We start from the raw sequence: 17531 nt of genomic DNA on the forward strand, positions 1-17531 counted from the left end.
CCCATATGGGCACCAGTTCTAGTCCTGGCTGCTCCTCTTCAAATCCAGCTCTCTGCTATGGCCTGGGAAAGCAGTAGAAAATGGCTTAAGTCTTTAGGCTCCTGCCCTGGCGTGGGAGACCTGATGGAAGCTCCTGGCTCCTGGCTTTGGATGAGCTAAGCTCTGGCTGTTGTTGTCTTTTGGGGAATGAACCAGCAGAATGGAAGACCTCTCTCTCTCTCTCACTCTCTCTCTCTCTGGCTCTGGCTCTACCTCTCTCTCTAACTCTGCCTTTCAAAGAAATAAAATAATTCTTTTTAAAAAATAATTATTTATTCAAGTGTCAGAGTTAAACAGAGAGGTAGACAGAGAGAGAGAGAGAGAGAGAGAGAGAGAGAGGTCTTCCACCCACTGGTTCACTCTGTACTTGGCTGCAATGGCTGGAGCTGCACCAATCTGAAGCCAGGAGCCAGGAGCCAGGGTCTTCTTCCAGGTCTCCCATGTGGACACAGGGGCCCAAGGACTTGAGCCATCTTCTACTGCTTTCCCAGGCCATAGCAGAGAGCTGGAATGGAATTGGAGCAGCCGGTTCTCAACACAGTGCCCATATGGGATGCTGGCACTGAAGGTGGCAGTTTTACCCACTATGCCATGGTGCCAGCACCACGAAATGTGTTAAAAGTACAAGAATACGGGCCATGGTTGCAGCGCAGTTGGTTAAGCTACCAACTGAAACATTGGCATTCCATATCAGAGTCCTGGTTTGAGTCCCAACTGCTCTGCTTCAGATCCAGTTCCCTGATAATGCACTCACCAAGGCAGATGAAAATGGCCCAAGTGTGGATCTCTGACTCCCACGTGGGAGATCTGGATAAAGTTCTGGTTTCCTTTGTCCTGGTGCAGTCCCAGTGGTTGGAGCCATTTGGATAGTGAGTCAGCAGATGGAAGAACTCTCCCTCTCTCTCTATCTTTCCATCTCTCCCTCTTTCTGTCACTCTGCCTTTCAAATAGATAATTTTTGAATAGGATTTCAATAAAATTAAAAAAATAATTGGTTCATGAGAGTTCTAAGAGCTGCAGGGATGTTAAGCATTGGTCTGATCATAACCTGCAAGGAACACTTTCTAGACTGAGGATTGTCATCCCAGCTTTAATGTTTTTCTTGTTTTCCTTTTGTCCGTGGGAGCACTACGTTACCTGCAGGAGCACTTTTGGGGTTTCTGGTTTGAGCAGGATCTAAAATTACCAAATAGTCTATTTAGGGCATTGAAAAAATTAGTTAGCCAGATACTTTAGTTATAAGGAGCTGAGTTACACTTGGGATCCTCTTACCTCAGCGTTCTACAAATAAGCAATCCTTACATTTCCAAATACCTTTCTTGGATAGTATCTTCCCACTCTCCTCTCCTGTGTTATCTTGGTATCACTACACAGTGACACCAGCGCTGGCACCCTCTCTCCCAGAGAGAGGATGTGCTGATCTTGGCTGTCCCACACCAGTGGACTCCTCTGACCTCCACATGGAGGACCTAAGGGCTGTCTTCCCTCCTCCTAATTTGGAGTCTTGGGAGGGGCAGAGCCACTCCCACACAGAAGTTGAGCATGAGGGATACCAGGGTCACTGGCTGGCCCACAAGTAGGGACAAATGTCAATACGGGAAGGGCCTGGTGGTAATTCAGGGCTGTTCTCAGCTGTAAGCCTCTGTATGACTGTGACCTGCCCATTGGTTTCCCTGAGACCTACCAAGTATGCTTTGGAAAGAAATTCTCTGCTCACACAAGTTCAAGTGGGTCCTTGCCATTGCAGCTGAGAAGGTGACCTGGTGCCTACACATTAAAGTGCTCATCATAATTTGCTGTCTTCCCCCTAGAGAAGTTTCCTGCATGACAAGAAGGAGGTCCTTGCTAGCAGGGAGAGAAATCAGGCTGCCCTCCTGCTTCCTGGGCACAGTGTCCAGATGGTATTCTGAGAGCTCTGTCAGGACGCATTAGGGGTTCAGTGGGGCCTTCCTCTGTCCCGTGGTTCCTTCCCAGGCATTGTGGGAGCTGCCACTGCTGACTTGTCCACCTCCCTCTAACTCTCAGGGGTTACTCTCAGTGTCCCTGCAGCTCCTACTTCCCCAACAGGCCTCAACTGGAGGAAGAGACTCAACCTGAAGGCAGCACTTTGGAAATGTGTGCAATTTGAAGTTTGACTTCTAGGCATCCATACTAAATGTAGATATTCACAAAGGCACGAGTGCCCTTCAGCATAATCTGGGAATGGAAAATTGATAGAGCCCAGTATGTTTTTTAATATATTTATTTATTTTAAAGAGTTACACAGAGAGAGGAGAGGCAGAGAAAGAGAGGTCTTCCATCCGATGGTTCACTCCCCAACTGGCCGCAATGGCTGGAGCTGCACTGATCCGCAGCCAAGAGCCAGGAGCTTCTTCCTGGTCTCCCATGCAGGTGCATGGGCCCAAGAACTTGGGCCATCTTCTGCTTTCCCAGGCCACAGCAGAGAGCTGTATTGGAAGTGGAGCAGCTGGGTCTCAAACGGGCACCCATAGAGGATGCCGGCACTCAGGCAAGGGTGTTAACCCACTGCACCACAGTGCCGACCCTGACAGAGTCCAGGATTGCACAGCAGGGTCTGCTGAGTGAGTTGTGTGGCTGATGAAGGTGCACAAGGGACAGGAAACCAACTGTTTTCACCCCAAGCTGACAGGAGATGACAGAAGAACACATGGCCTGGGTGTGTCCCCATCCAGGTAAGACACACAGACCTGAATCTCAGGGTGAGGCTGGGAAGGAGAAGGACCTCACAGAGTGGGCAACACTTGTGGGTGAAGGGACCACATCATCCTTTATTTCATTTTGCAGTTAAGCTGGACTGCTTGTTTTACTCTATTAAATAGTTCTTAGTTCTCTCTGTGTCAGAAATGCTATAAAATTCAGGCTAGCTAATCAACTTGAATTTCATAATAGGTGAAGTGTGTGGATAGCTGCTAACACAATGCATTGTTCTTTTTATAACCACAAAATGTGATTATTTTTGTATATACTGAGATAACAATTCAAGGTTATAGAAAATATTTTGAAAGTTCCCACCAGCAGACTGGAGTGCTGAGTGCTCCCTGTCTTCTCTCCTCTGCCCCTGCCCCCCTTCATTCTGCCTCTCAAATCAATATTTTAAAAATAGAAACAACACTTGATTCCAGCAAGTTCTAAGTGTCCCTGGGATATGAACCATGAGTCTGGACATGGCCTGAATGGAACACTTTCTCGTTTGAGGATGGTCTCCTAGCTTTTAATGTTTTTTTTTTTGTTTTTCTTTTGGCTACAAAAGCACTTATTTTCTTATCTAGCTCTCATGTCATAGGAAAATATTTCCTATTCTAAGATTGTGAAAATATTTCTTGTTGATAATTTATTTTTTAACATATAAGCTTTGATTCCTCCAGGATAGTCTTTTTAAATTATTTTGGTTAAAACAAAGACAAATGAGCCAGTGTTGTAGCGTTAACAGGTTAATCTGCTGCCTGCATATCCAGCATCCCATATGGGTGCCAGTTTGAGTCCCAGCTGTTCCATGTCTGATGCAGCTCCTGCTAATGCACCTGAGAAAGCAGTAGAGGATGGCCCAAGAACCTGAGACCCTGTGTCCACATGGGAGACCTGGAAAAAGCTCCTGGCTTTGGCCTGGTCAGACCTGGCCATCGCTGACTTTTGGGAAAAGAGCCAGATGATGGAGGACATCTTTCGCTCTCCCTCTCTCTCTCTCTCTCTCTGCTTTTCAAATAAAAATAAGTAAGTCTTTAAAGAAAATAAAGGAATGTAACCAGCAGGTTTTCTATGAAGTGGCAAGAAACGACAAGCCATTTACTGTGTTAGGACATGGATACGTAACATCTATTGTAGTTACAGGCGTGAGGACAGAGTGAAGAGTTTACCAGGGACTAGGGATGGATGGTTGAAGGCAAATATTTGGGGAGTACAGATGGCTGAAAGATTCCAGAGTGGCACAGTGGTGATGGACACACAGCATCAATTAAAGTGGTTTCCATGGAATACCTTAAAAAGTTAAAATAGTAAATTTTATTAAAAGTGAATTTTATAGTATACTGAATAGTAATTTCTTATGCGGAGGTAAAGGAGAAAGATGAACATTACTACATATTGTGTAGTAAGGGAGGGGGCTGTGAGCGCTGGCCCAGGGACAGGTGCCAGCTGTGGAGCTGCAAAGAGCTCAAGGTCTTGGGACTCAGCAACAGGCATTTCCTGCCCACAAGGTTGCAGTAGGTCAGAGACTGGGGTGGGGTCTGGATCTGAATCTGCGGCATTCGCTGGCTCTGCAGCAGGAGCTGTTGCCACAGTGGGGTCTGGTGTGAGCTCCCTGGAGGTTTCCAGAGCTGGTGTGCGAGCCTGTTCTGGCTGTGGGGCTCCATCTGGCAACAGAGATGGAGGTGGCACAAGCTCTTGTTGTGGAATTGGAGCTTCCGCTGGCCCTGGAATCACAGGAGGAGAACATATCAGCAGCAGGCCTGACTTTTCCTGTCCCTTCCAGAGACAAAACCTTGTCTCTGACTCTCAGGGAAGCCTTTGACCCAAATTCTGCTTCCTGAATGACGTTCAGGAAGTTGATCCCTTGTTGCTCCTAGACCCGCCCCTGGTTCTGAAAGCTTTTCTGAGTGTGACACAAACTCTTCACCTCCCCGTACACTCACATGCACTCATCCCCGTCCTGCTCACCCTCTAGTTCTGCCTCAGTGGGCTCCGGATGCTGCAACCATCCCAGGAGAAGTTGCACACGGTGCCCCAGCTCTGAGTCACGCAGGAGGAGCTGTGCATAGTCCAGCAGCACATGCAGACTGGTGTACTGTGGGGGATGATCGAAATCTTCCGGGTATTGCTCCAGCCAGGTGGTCAGGATGGACGAGATAGCACTGGGGGGGCAGGTGGGCAGTCCAGTGAGAAGCCTGGCCCTTCAGGCTGCACCATTTTCCCAAGATACAGGTGGGGCTTCAGTGCCTCCCATAGCTCTGACCCAGCTCATGCCACTGGTAAACAGCCAGGATAGAGCCCTGGTGCCTTAAGGGAGACTGACAAATGGCCATATGAGAGGGAGCCATTGACCTTGGTGTCACCACATTTCCCTTTACAGTGAAATCTGATGCACGCTGTTGTCTGTGTCTTGTCCTCCCTAGAGTGCCAGCACCACAAATGCAGAGTTGGAGGTTATCAGCTTGGTGCACTCACTCTCTGGCACTCAGTAGGTGCTACCTAAGTAACTGAAGCAGGAGGAAGCAAGGAGGGCAACCTCTGTCCCAGGCTCCTGAGGCCTGTGCTACTATCCTCAAATGTTAGTGCTGACAGCACAGTGAATGGGTCTGCTCTTCCAGTGCTGCTCATGTCCTGCAGGGGCCTGAGCCCTGGGTACTGGCTGCAATCTCTGAACACCCATCATGCCTCACTGTGGAACTGCAGCCATATTTGTGAGCAGGATGCCCCCACTCCGACTTTGGGTCCCATGATGGACTGATGGTGAAAGCAGGTTTGGATGAGAGGTGGTGGTGCTGGATTCCCTCAGGGCTTTATCTTGTCCTCCCGCTACCCCTCCATGTCCCACAGTGCCTGTGGCCCAGTCCCAGCTCTCTGGCAACTTCATTCCTACAGGGTACCACACAGACCTCAGCTCTGCAAGAGCATCACAGGATGTTCAGATCCAAGGCTCCTTCTAGTTGCATGCAACCCACAGACCCCACTCTTCCAGCACAATGTCATCAAAACTGTCATAAAAAAAATTGGGTCCCTCCACCTCCACCACACCCACTCACCGTTTGACTGCATCCTGGAGTACACCTTCATCAGTAGGAGGGAACCATGGGAACCTAGAGAGGCAAGGATGGTATCACATTGGTCACACTGTGGGCACCCCCTGTCCACTGAACATGTCTGAGTCCACCAAGAAGGGAAGTCCAGCAGGGACTGGGGCCTGTCCTATGCTATGCATCAAGGTCACTGCCTAGAAAGGTCCTGCAGATAGTGTGACATCATGGCCACCATGGCAGATAAACTCCATCCTGGTTCTTCCAAAGGAAGCTGAATAGGTCTGCAGTCCTCCTGCCCTCATCACATATCCCTGGTCTAGTTCAACCCCAAAACACCTGGATGGAATCTGGACCCTGCTCAACAAATACAGAAACAGCTTAACCTTGCATGGGCATTTGGCACAGTGTTATGTCACTTGAAATGCCCCCTTCCCATATCCAAGCTGCTGGGTTGGAGTCTTCATTCCAATTTCAATCCAGGGCCCTGTGAATGTGCAGCCTTGTGGAGAGGTTTTAACTCAGTCCTGGGGTCCCTATCACCCATGTAGGAGGTCTGTATTGACTTCTTGGTTTTTGACTACAGTCTCTCCTAGCTCATCTCTTCAGGCAAATTCTGTAGTGGAACAGCAGATGGAAGAATTTTTACTCCCTGTCCCTCTCTCAAAGGAATAAGTGAAAAAAATGTATTCAACCGTTCAGCTCAATTTCAGAGAATCATAAAGGGCTATAGCAAGAACTCCCTTTCAAGGAGGGGAAAATAATGAGAAGAAGGTGGGGTGAGCTTGCCAAGACTCACAGCTAGGGGTGGCCTGGAGATTGAGGAGACTGACCTTCCTAACAGTGCGTTCAGCACCTGCCCGGTGGTGGCAAAAGCTCTGTAGCTTCTCAGGAAGGCGGGAACATATGAGGGCTCAAAGCCCAGGAAGGCTGGCACCAGGTGGTCCACCAGCTTCTGCAGCGTGTCCTCCTGGGCCCTCCACCCAACGTGGACATCATACTCGATCAGTTTAGATGGCTTTTTCACCTAGGTTAGGAGAAAGGAGGGACACACAGTCAGTGCAAGCTCCAGGAGCCACCATAAGTGTAGGAGCTGGAGTTCAGACCAATGCCAAAGCCGTCATTGATTATTGTCCTGCATCGCACTGATGGCACTATGCTGACCCCACCCCACACCCATCTAAAAGCCCTGAGAAGCAAGCACGTGGGGTGGCATCAGGGTCAGGATGTGGAACCCCCTCTGCACTCCTACTCACCCTGGGCCAACAGCGGCCTCTGTTGGCCTCCTGTCTCTCCATGCAGGAGATGGAGTACAGGACCTTGTTCAGCAACTTCTGACCTCTGTTGTGCTTGGAGCTCTGGAAAGACAGTGCCTGGCAGGTGCAGAGCAAACATCAGGGCCCTGCCTGGTCCCTTTCCCTCTGTTTCTGCCCTCAGGACCTCCTCTTCTCCTGACCACATGGACCTTGCATCACAGAAAACCCCCTAGAGGATGGGGCATGCTGGCATGCGGGATGTGAAATAACATCTGGGCAGTTGTGAGTGCCCAGATGATTTCTTCCTGCTCTGCCAGCCATGACCTGAAGTGTGAAGGTGACAGGACCACCAGGTTAAGGTCTCCCAGCCTGACCACCACCTGCCCATGATAGGCCCTCCCCTCACATACTATTTCCCCCTCCCCAATAAAGGTGTTTTGGGGCAGCCCAGGTGCTTTCACCATGAAGTCCTGGCCTGAACAGCACTGTCCTGGGTGGTCCTGAGTTACCTGTGCTTGCCGTGTGCTACAAGGCTGGGGGTGGTGGGGGTAAGGCGAGAACCAACGTCGAAATTGCTGCCACAACCCCTCATCACGTGGGTTTCTCAGGCCATGGCCTCGAGAAGTGGGAACACAGCAAGAGAACATCTTGTTCTATCAAGCGTCTCTCACCAAATGAGCTGGGCAGGGGCCTCTCTCTAGAATGTTCGTGCCTGGTTACCGGGGTTACAGGATCTGTTGTGGCCTGTCACTAAGTGGTACGGTTACAGTTGGGGCTTCCTTATCTCACCCCTCTTCTCCCATAAGAAGTCCCCAAACCACCCTGGGAGCAAATGTATTCCCACCCTGCTGTCCCATGCTGTCTCTGTTTCTCTACCCAGTGACACCAGTGCCCCCTCCGAGCAGGGCCTATGGTCTTCCTGGGTGCTACCACAGTCACAGACACATGCAACCTTATTTCCAGCCCCTGTCTTTCACCAGGGTTGAACCCTGAATCAGTTACTGTGCCTCTCGGGACATTTCCAGTCTCAGAGCAGCAGAGTGGGATCATTCTAGAATCTACTCTAGGGATGTCATCAGCTATACAAGGGACAATACTGAGTGAGCCTATGGCTGGTGTCCTATGTATCTAATGCAAAAAGTAGAGCTAAATACAGAAGAGGGTGTCAGGTCACTTGGGATACAGGGTCTTTGACTCATTCGTGGGACGTGCACATGGTTCACCAATCCCCTTTTTGTCTGATGATTTCAAAGTAGCCTGGACAACTGAAAAGCAGACCTGATTCCTGTTATGTGAGCTTGGCATTATCCACCTTCCTTCCTTTGCATCAGTTCTCTGACTGCGTCATTAGTGGCTTGAATTGATCAAATCAGATATTGTCCTCCCAGACCTTCCAGTGTGTTCTCTTCTTCTTTAGGCCTAGACCTTAGTACCTGCCATCGACTTGTGTGTGGAACAGAATTAGGTTTGTAATGATTTGTTTGTTTGCACAGCAGAGAGAGAAGGGGAGCTAGAGATCTTGTATCCACTGGTTTACTCCACAAAGGGCTGCAAGAGCCAGCTCTGGGCCAGGCTGAAGGCAGGAGCCAGGGCCCTCATCTGGGACTCCCATGTGGTTGGCAGGGATCCAAGCACTTGGGCCATCTTCTGCTGCCTTCCTAGGCACATGAGCAGGAAGCTGAATCAGAGGCGGACTAATCAGGACTCAAACCAGGTTTCTATGTGGGATGCAGGTGGTGAAATTGATGGCTCAATCCAGGCCACCAAAACTGGCACAGTGGGCAGACTTCTAGCATCTCCCAGCTCCCCTCACCTCCTGGTGCAGTTTCTCATGTAGTCCCCTGTCCTGAAGTGTGTATACAGCTAGGGACTCTCTTCTAGTTGATAGGATGAGATGTCATCTGCGAGATTTAGATGTGATGTGATTGCAACTAAAGCCTTTCTCTTCTCAGTTCTTTCCTTCTCTCTCCTCTCCTCCTATCTTTCCCCTCCCCTCTTTCATCCTCCTCCTCTTCCCTCTTTCTGCCCACCCTCTGTTAGTCCCCTGCCCTTAGAGATGGCTATGTTATCTGCTGCCTTTGGGAAAGCCATGTGGCTCAGAACCCAGCAAGGACAGCAGAGAGGGGAACTCTGTGCTCAGTCCACACTAAATCCTGCCAGTCCCCCTAAATCCTTCCCTATTTAAGCTTCTGTTGAGGCCACAGCCCCTACTCCTGAGAGCCTCTGTAGCAGTAGCCCTGAGGTGAGTTTACTGGACTTGTGGAGCAGTGAAATCGTGAGCTCATCACAGTTGTTGTAAATGGACACAGTGGAGTTGATGGTTTCTGAGGGCAGTGCACCAGCCCCAGAGTCAGCTTTGGCTCCACTCCATCCTCTCCTCCTCCCTGTCCAAGCTCTTAGTCCCACTGGCCACCTTCCTAACCTCCTCTCTGGGCAAACTCACTTCTGCACTGGAATCTACACAGTGGAGCCTCCCCAGCACACTGCTGTCAGCGTTGTGCAGAGCGGGCTCCTCTTCTCGTCTGCCCCAGCATAACTGTCCCTAAGTGTAGACCTTTCAGATCCCCCATGAAGTGGCTCAGCACTCTTGCAGAACCCTCACTGAGTATGTTACAGCACTTGCTCTTTGATTCCTGCTATTTTTATTTTCAAGATCTTGGTCTCCCTCTCCTTGCAGACTATGAGCTTCTGGAAGGCAGGAGCCAGGATGGTCTTTCTCAGTTGGACCCCAGGACTGACTTTGCCAGAAACAAGGTGAATGCTCAGGGCTCACCACAGCTGAAGCAGTAATGTTGGAAATGTTTGGGGCACAGGCAGGGCCTCCCCTTGGAGCACCTGGGTGGAGCTGGGCTGGTGAACATGGACCAACATGCACACAGGGTCTGTCTTTGCCCCGGAAAGCAGGGGCCTAATCCACAGTGCAGAGTCTTGGTGCTGGGCACCAAGATTCCTCCAGATGCATCCCATGAAGCCCCTCTCTGTGGCAGACAGGAAGTTGATGAGCAACAGTTAGCCACATGGACTGGGGCTATATAAAACTCCCCCAGGGAGAAACTGAGGTGCTGTGACAATTGCAGGTGGACCCAGAGGAGAGCAAGGTGACATGCTGGTGCCTCAGATTCATACAAGTCACCCACACCCTTTTGTCTGCTGACAGAATTCTGTATCAGAGAAAGGAGGTGTCTGGTCCAAGGTCACAGGCTGATTCAAGGTAATGTGGTGCTTTTGTTGGGATTTACTTTGCCTACATTTTGCACAGCCTCAGGATCAGAGAATCAGTCTGACTGGCAAGTGATTCATGAGACTGATAGGTTGTCATTCTCATGTCTCTTGAAGGTCAAGGTGACCAAGCCCAGCTCAGTAGATGTGAATATTAGGACTGTATGGGATTTGCAGAGGGAGGGCAAATGGAGCCTACACAGCTGTGCAATCCCCTTGTCCTTCCTTCTGTCCTCATGCCCATCCTCTGAAATGTAGCCATCCTGAGCTCTGCTCCACAGCTCTTTGCAGGAGAAAGAGCACCCCCAGCTCCATCCTGTGCCACAGGGATTGTGGGTACATATAGGGCTGTTCCCAGACTCTGAACTCCAAGCTGAAGAGGAGGGATGAGCTTCTGTTGGGGTGTCTGGATGCTGAGTTACCTACCACAGCCTCTGGTTTTTGGTGTTTGCTCTTTTCTGGAGAAGGGAGGGAGTCTAAGCAGGACACCTCAGTGGGAACGGAGCTCTCCATTCCCAGGCAGAATGACAGGAGCCACTGTATTCTCTCCTTTGCTTGTATTCTGTTAGGGGATCTTAGGAAATCCTGATCTGTACCCTGCACGGCCTGGTGTAGCTGCAGGGTTGTGCACAATGTACAGACAGCTGTGCCTCCCATGGGTCCAAATGGAATCTCTGGAAACAGGCAGAGTGTTTGGCTCCACAATTTTTCTACCATTGACACTGGGAACCCATGTTGGAATTTATGATTAAAATAAATCCACACCAATAAGCTAGCAGGGGTGACAACAGAACATGGTACAATTTGTCACTGAAAGAAGTTGTTAGGAGAAAATATTTTTAAAATAATTTTGATAAATACTGTCTGAGCCAGGACAATAGACAATACAAAAATAATGATTTCTTTAGAATACATTCAAAGAATCTGCATGCATAAAATTAGTATATGGTCCAGAATTCTCATTCCTCATTGAAGTACAAAGTTTCACAATTTTTTTTACTGAGCCATATTTTAAGAAAAAACATTTAAGTGTTTAAGAACCTTAATACAGGTCGGTGCCATGTCTCACTTGGATAATCCTCCACCTGCAGCACCGGCACACAGGGTTCTAGTCCCGGTTGGGGTGCCGGATTCCTTCCTGGTTGCTCTTCTTCCAGTCCAGTTCTCTGCTGTGGCCCAGGAAGGCAGTGGAGGATGGCCCAAGAGCTTGGGCCCTGCACTTGCAAGGGAGACCAGGAGGAAGCGCCTGGCTCCTGCATTCGGATCGGGGCAGCGCCAGCCATGGTGGCCATTTGGGGGGTGAACCAATGGAAGGAATACCTTTCTCTCTGTCTCTCACTGTCTAACTCTGTCAAAAAAATAAAATAACCTTGTTACAGTTTGCCGAAAAAAATTTCTCTCAAAAACTTCTAAAAATATCAATAGAATTCTGTTTTACTGTTTATTTTTTTCTAACTTTTATTTAATAAATATAAATTTCCAAAGTACAGCTTATGGATAACAGTGGATTTTTCCTCCCTGTAACTTCCCTCCCACCTGCAACCCTCCCCTCTACTGCTCCCTCTCCCCTTCCATTCACATCAAGATTCATTTTCAATTATCTTTATATACAGAAGATCAATTGAGTATATATTAAGTGAAGATTGTTTCTGTCGGTGCAAACTTTTGAAAAGTACTGTTTGAGTACTAGTTATAGCATTAATTCACATTGGACAACACATTAAGGACAGAGATCCTACATGAGAAGTGTACATTTACTTCTGTTGTTGATTTAACAAATTGACACTCTTGTTTATGGCGTCAATAATCACCCTAGACTCTTGTCACAAGCTGCCAAGGCTATGGAAGCCTTTTGAGTTCACTGACTCTGATCTTATTTAGACAAGGTCGTAGTCAAAGTGGAAGTTCTCTCCTCCCTTCAGAGAAAGGTACCTCCTTCTTTGATGCCCCGTTCTTTCCACTGGGAGTGCACTTGCAGAGATCTTTATTGAGAAGTTTGTGGATTTTTTTTTTCCCAGAGTGTCTTGGCTTTCCAACCCTAAAATACTCTTATGGTCTCTTCAGCCAGATCCAAATGCCTTCAGGGCTGATTCTGAGGCCAGAGTGCTATTTAGGACATCTGCCATTCTATGATTCTGCTGTGTATCCCTCTTCCCATGTTGGATCGTTCTCTCCTTTTTAATTCTATCAGTTAGTATTAGCAGACACTAGTCTTGTTTATGTGATCCCTTTGACTCTTAGACTTATCAGAGTGATCAATTGTGAACTGAAATTGATCACTGGGACTAGCGAGATGGCATTGGTACATGCCACTTTGATGGGATTGAATTGGAATCCCCTGGCACATTTTTAACTCTACCATTTGGGGAAATTCAGATAAATTGTACATCTCCTCCCTCTCTAATTCCCATTATTTTATATATATATATATATTTTTTTTTTTTTTTGACAGGCAGAGTGGACAGTGAGAGAGAGCAACAGAGAGAAAGGTCTTCCTTTTTTTCTTTGGTTCACCCCCAATGGCTGCTGTGGCTGGCGTGCTGCAGCCAGCGTACCATGCTGATCTGAAGCCAGGAGCCAGGTGCTTCCTCCTTGTCTCCCATGCAGGTGCAGGGTGCAAGCAGTTGGGCCATCCTCCACTGCACTCCCGGGCCACAGCAGAGAGCTGGACAGGAAGAGGAGCAACCTGGACAGAAATGGCATCATGACCATGACTAGAACCCAGTGTGCCGGTGCTGCAGGCAGAGGATTAGCCTATTGAGCCTCATTGCCAGCCCCCACTCTTATATTTAACAGGGATCACTTTAAAGTTAAGTTTCAACACCTAAGAATAATTGAGTATTAATTAAAGAGTTCAACCAATAGTATTAAGTAGATCAAAAATTAATACTAAAAGGGATAAAGTATTAAGTTGTTCCTCAAGTCAGGACAAGGACTGATCAAGTCACTGTTTCTCATAGTGTCCATTTCACTTCAACAGGTTTCCTTTTTGGCGCTTGGTTAGTTGTCACTGATCAGGGAGAACATATGATATTTGTCCATTTGGGACTGGCTTATTTCATTCAGCATGATGTGTTCCAGATTCCTCCATTTTGTTGCAAATGACTGGATTTCATTGTTTTTTACTTCTGTATAGTATTCTATAGAGTACATGTCTCATAATTTCTTTATCCAGTCTACTGTTGATGGGCATTTAGGTTGATTCCAGGTCTTAGCTATTGTGAATTGAGCTGCAATAAACATTAAGGTGCAGACAGCTTTTTTGTTTGCAAATTTAATTTCCTTTGGGTAAATTCTAAGGAGTGGGATGGCTGAGTTGAATGGTAGGGTTATATTCAGGTTTCTGAGGAATCTCCAGACTGACTTCCATAGTGGCTTGACCAGTTTGCATTCCCACCAGCAGTGGGTTAGTGTCCTTTTTTCCCCACATCCTCGCCAGCATCTGTTGTTGGTAGATTTCTGTACGTGAGCCTTTCTAACTGGGGTGAGGTGAAACCTCATTATGGTTTGGATTTGCATATCCCTGATTGCTAGTGATCCTGAACATTTTTTTCATGTGTCTGTTGGGCATTTAGATTTCCTCTTTTGAAAAATGTCTATTGAGGTCCTTGGCCCATCTCTTAAGTAGGTTGCTTATTTTGTTGTTGTAGAGTTGTTTGATCTCTTTGTAGATTCTGGTTATTAATCCTTTATCTGTTGCATAATTTGCAAATATTTTTCCCATTCTGTCTATTGCCTCTTCACTTTCCTGTTTCTTTTGCAGTACAGAAACTCCTCAATTTGATGCACTCCCAATTGTTAATTTTGGCTTTGACTGCCTGTGTCTCAGGGGTCTTTTCCAAGAAATCTTTGCCTGTGCCAATATTTTGAAGGGTTTCTCCAATGTTCTCTAATAATTTGATGGTGTCCGGCCATAGATTTAGATCTTTAATCCATGTTGAGTGCATTTTTGTTTAAGGTGTAAGGTAGGGGTCTTGCTTCATGATTCTGCATATGGAAATCCAGTTTTCCCAGCACCATTTATTGAAGAAACTCTCCTTGCTCCAGGAATTGGTTTTAGATCCTTGATCAAATATAAGTTGGCTGTCGATATTTGGGTTGATTTCTGGTGTTTCCATTCTGTTCCATTGGTCTATCCATCTGTTTCTGTACCAGTACCATGCTGTTTTGATTACAACTGTCCTGTAGTATGTCCTGAATTCTGGTATTGTGTTGTCCCCAGCTTTTTTTTGTTGTTGTTGTACAAGATTGCTTTAGCTATTCAAGGTCTCATGTGCCTCCATATGAATTTCAGCATCATTTTTTCCAGATCTGAGAAGAATGTCTTTGGTATTTTGATTGGTATCTCACTGAATCTATAAATTACTCTAGGGAGACATTTTGATGACATTAATTCTTCCAATCCATGAGCATGGAAGATTTGGTATCCTCTTCTATTTCTTTCTTTAAGGTTTTGTAATTCTTATCATAGAGACCTTTAACATCCTTGGTTAAGTTTATTCCAAGGTATTTGATTGTTTTTCTGGCTACTGAGAGTGGGACTGATCTTAACAGTTCTTTCTCAGCCATGGCATTGCCTGTGTATACAAAGGCTGTTGATTTTTGTGCACTGATTTTATATCCTGCCACTTTGCCAAACTCTTCTATGAGTTCCAATAGTCTCTTAGAGAGTTCTTTGGATCCCCTAAATAAAGAATCACATCATCTGCAAAGAGGGATAGTTTGACTTCCTCCCCAATTTGTATCCCTTTATTCTCTTTTATTTTCCCCCTTTCAACAGGATGCTGGCTGTGGGTTTCTCATAAATTGCTTTGATTGTATTGAGGAATGTTCCTTCCATACCCAGGTTGCTTAGAGTTTTCATCATGAAAGGGTGTTGTATTTTATCAAATGCTTTCTCTGCATCTATTGAGATAATCATATGGTTTTTCTTCTGCAGTTTGTTAATGTGGTGTATCACTTTGATTGATTTGCAAATGTTGAACCATCCCTGAATACCAGGGATAAATCCCACTTGGCTTGGGTGGATGATCTTTCTGATGTGTTGTTGCATTCTATTGGTGAGAATTTTATTGAGGATGTTTGCATCTATGTACATCAGGGAATTGGTCTGTAATTTTCTTTCAATGCTGCATCTTTTTCCAGCTTAGGAATTAAGGCCATGCTAGCTTCATAGGTAGAATTTGGGAGGATTCCCTCTTTCAATTGTTCTGAATAGTTTGAGAAGAATTGGAGTAGTTCTTCTTTAAATGTCTGGTAGAACTCAGCAGTGAATCCATCTGGTCTTGGGCTTTTCTTTGTTGGGAGGGCCTTTATTACTGATTCAATTTCTGACTCAGTCATGGGTCTATTTAGGTTTTCTATGTCTTCATGGTTCAATTTAGGTAGGTTGTATGTGTCCAGGAATCTATCCATTTCTGATAGGTTTCCCTGTTTGCTGGTATACAAGTCCTTGTAGTAATTTCTGATGATTCTTTTTATTTCTGTGGTATCTGCTGTTACGTTTCCTTTTTCATCTCTGATTTTATTGATTTGGATCTTTTTTCTTCTTTTTTTAGTTAGTTGAGCCAAAGGGGTGTCAATTTTGTTTATTTTTTTCAAAAATGCAGCTCTTCATTTGGCTGATCTTTTGTAATTTTTTTTATTCAATCCTGTTGATTTCTTCTCTGATTTTAATTATTTCTCTTCTCCTGTTAGATTTGGGTCTGAGTTGCTGCAGTTTTTCTAGATCCTTGAGATGCATTGAAAGCTCATTTGTTTGGTGCCTTTCCAATTTCTTGATGTAGGCACCAATTGCTATAAACTTTCCTCGTAACACTGCTTTTGCCATATCCCGTAAGTTTTGATATGATTGTGTTGTTATCCTCATTTACTTCTAGAAAGTTTCTGATTTCTCTTTTGATTTCTTCTATGACTCAGTGTTCATTCAGGAGTATGTTGTTCAGTCTCCATGTGTTTGCATACTCTCTAGGGATTCCTGAGTTGCTAATTTCCAGCTTCATTCCACTGTGGTCTGAGATGGTGCATGGTTTGATTCTAATTCTTTTGAATTTGCTGAGAATTGCTTTATGGCCTAGTATGTGGTCAATCCTAGAGTAGATTCCATGCACTGCTGAGAAGAATGTAAATTCTTTAAATGTAGGATTGAAAGTTCTGTAGATACCTGTTAGATCTATTTGGGCTATAGTGTCGAGTTTCTTTGTTGATCTTCTGTCTGGTTGATCTGCCTATTTCTGAGAGTATTGAAGTCCCCCAGTACTACTGTATTGGAGTCTTAAGTCTCCCTTTAAGTCCTTTAACATATCTTTTAAATAATCCAGTGCCCTGTAATTAGGTGCATATACATTTATAATAGTTACATCTTCCTTTTGAATTAATCCCTTAATCATTATATAGTGCCCCTCTTTGTCTCTCTTCACTGTTTTTGTGTTAAAGTTATTTTGTCTGATATTAATATGGCTACACCAGCTTTTTTTTGGTTTCTGTTGGCATGGAATATCTTTTTCCAACCTTTCACTTTCAGTCTGCATGCATCTTTGTTGGAAAGATGTGTTTCTTGTAAGAAGCAAATAGATGGGTTTTATTCCTTAATCCATTCAGCCAGTCTGTGTCTTTTAACTGGAGAGTTGAGGCCATTAACGTTCAATGTGACTATTGATAAGTAGTAACTTTGCCCTGCCATTTTCCCAAAGATATTTTCTAATATATGCTTTGAACTTCCTGTGATCTTTTACTGGGAGGTTTTCTTCCTTTACCATCTTTCATATTGATGGCCATGTTTCTGTTTCTGTGTATAACACATCTTTAAGCATTTTTTGCAGGACTGGATGAGTGGTGACAAATTCTTTCAATTTTTGTTTGCTATGAAAGGTCTTTATTTCACCTTCATTCACAAATGAGAGTTTTGCAGGATATAATATTCTGGGCTGGCAGTTTTTCTCTCCTAGTACCTGGGCTATATCTTGCCAATCCCTCCTAGCCTTCTGATGTGAAGTCAGCTGTGTGTCTAATTAGAGATCCTGTGAGAGTAATCTGATGTTTCTCTCTTGCACATTTTAGAATCTTTTCTTTTTGTTTCACTGTGGTGAGTTTGATTACAATGTGTCGTGGCGAGGATCTCTTTTGGTCATGTTTATTAGGGGTTCTATGAGCTTCCTGTACTAGGATGTCTCTGCCTTCTCCAAACGTGGGAAGTTTTCTGCTAGTATCTCACTAAAAAGGCCTTCTAATCCTTTCTCTCTTTCCATGCCTTCAGAAACTCCTAGAA

At 45.8% G+C, this 17531-nt stretch overlaps 1 protein-coding gene and 1 long non-coding RNA gene across 2 annotated transcripts in view; one reads left to right on the forward strand and one right to left on the reverse strand.

Moving 5' to 3' along the window:
* Nucleotides 1–17236, forward strand: part of LOC149122607 (uncharacterized) — a 43172-nt gene extending 25936 nt beyond the window's left edge. The window contains exon 8 of the long non-coding RNA XR_016219027.1: nucleotides 9723–17236. This is a non-coding gene — a long non-coding RNA (uncharacterized LOC149122607). The remainder of the gene's footprint in view (nucleotides 1–9722) is intronic.
* LOC103350920 (ral guanine nucleotide dissociation stimulator) overlaps nucleotides 4033–17531 on the reverse strand; it is a 106272-nt gene continuing 92773 nt past the window's right edge. Inside the window, exons 8-12 of the mRNA XM_089311641.1 lie at nucleotides 7046–7162; nucleotides 6623–6816; nucleotides 5799–5852; nucleotides 4714–4907; nucleotides 4033–4469 (exon numbers count right to left, since the gene is read on the reverse strand). Of these exons, the coding sequence (XP_089167767.1) occupies nucleotides 4063–4469; nucleotides 4714–4907; nucleotides 5799–5852; nucleotides 6623–6816; nucleotides 7046–7087 (891 nt within the window). The 5' untranslated portion in view covers nucleotides 7088–7162 and the 3' untranslated portion in view covers nucleotides 4033–4062. The remainder of the gene's footprint in view (nucleotides 4470–4713; nucleotides 4908–5798; nucleotides 5853–6622; nucleotides 6817–7045; nucleotides 7163–17531) is intronic.

Source organism: Oryctolagus cuniculus, chromosome 13 (genome assembly GCF_051225735.1).
Source record: "Oryctolagus cuniculus isolate XC-2025 breed Fujian yellow rabbit chromosome 13, ASM5122573v1, whole genome shotgun sequence".
NCBI lineage: Eukaryota > Metazoa > Chordata > Mammalia > Lagomorpha > Leporidae > Oryctolagus > Oryctolagus cuniculus.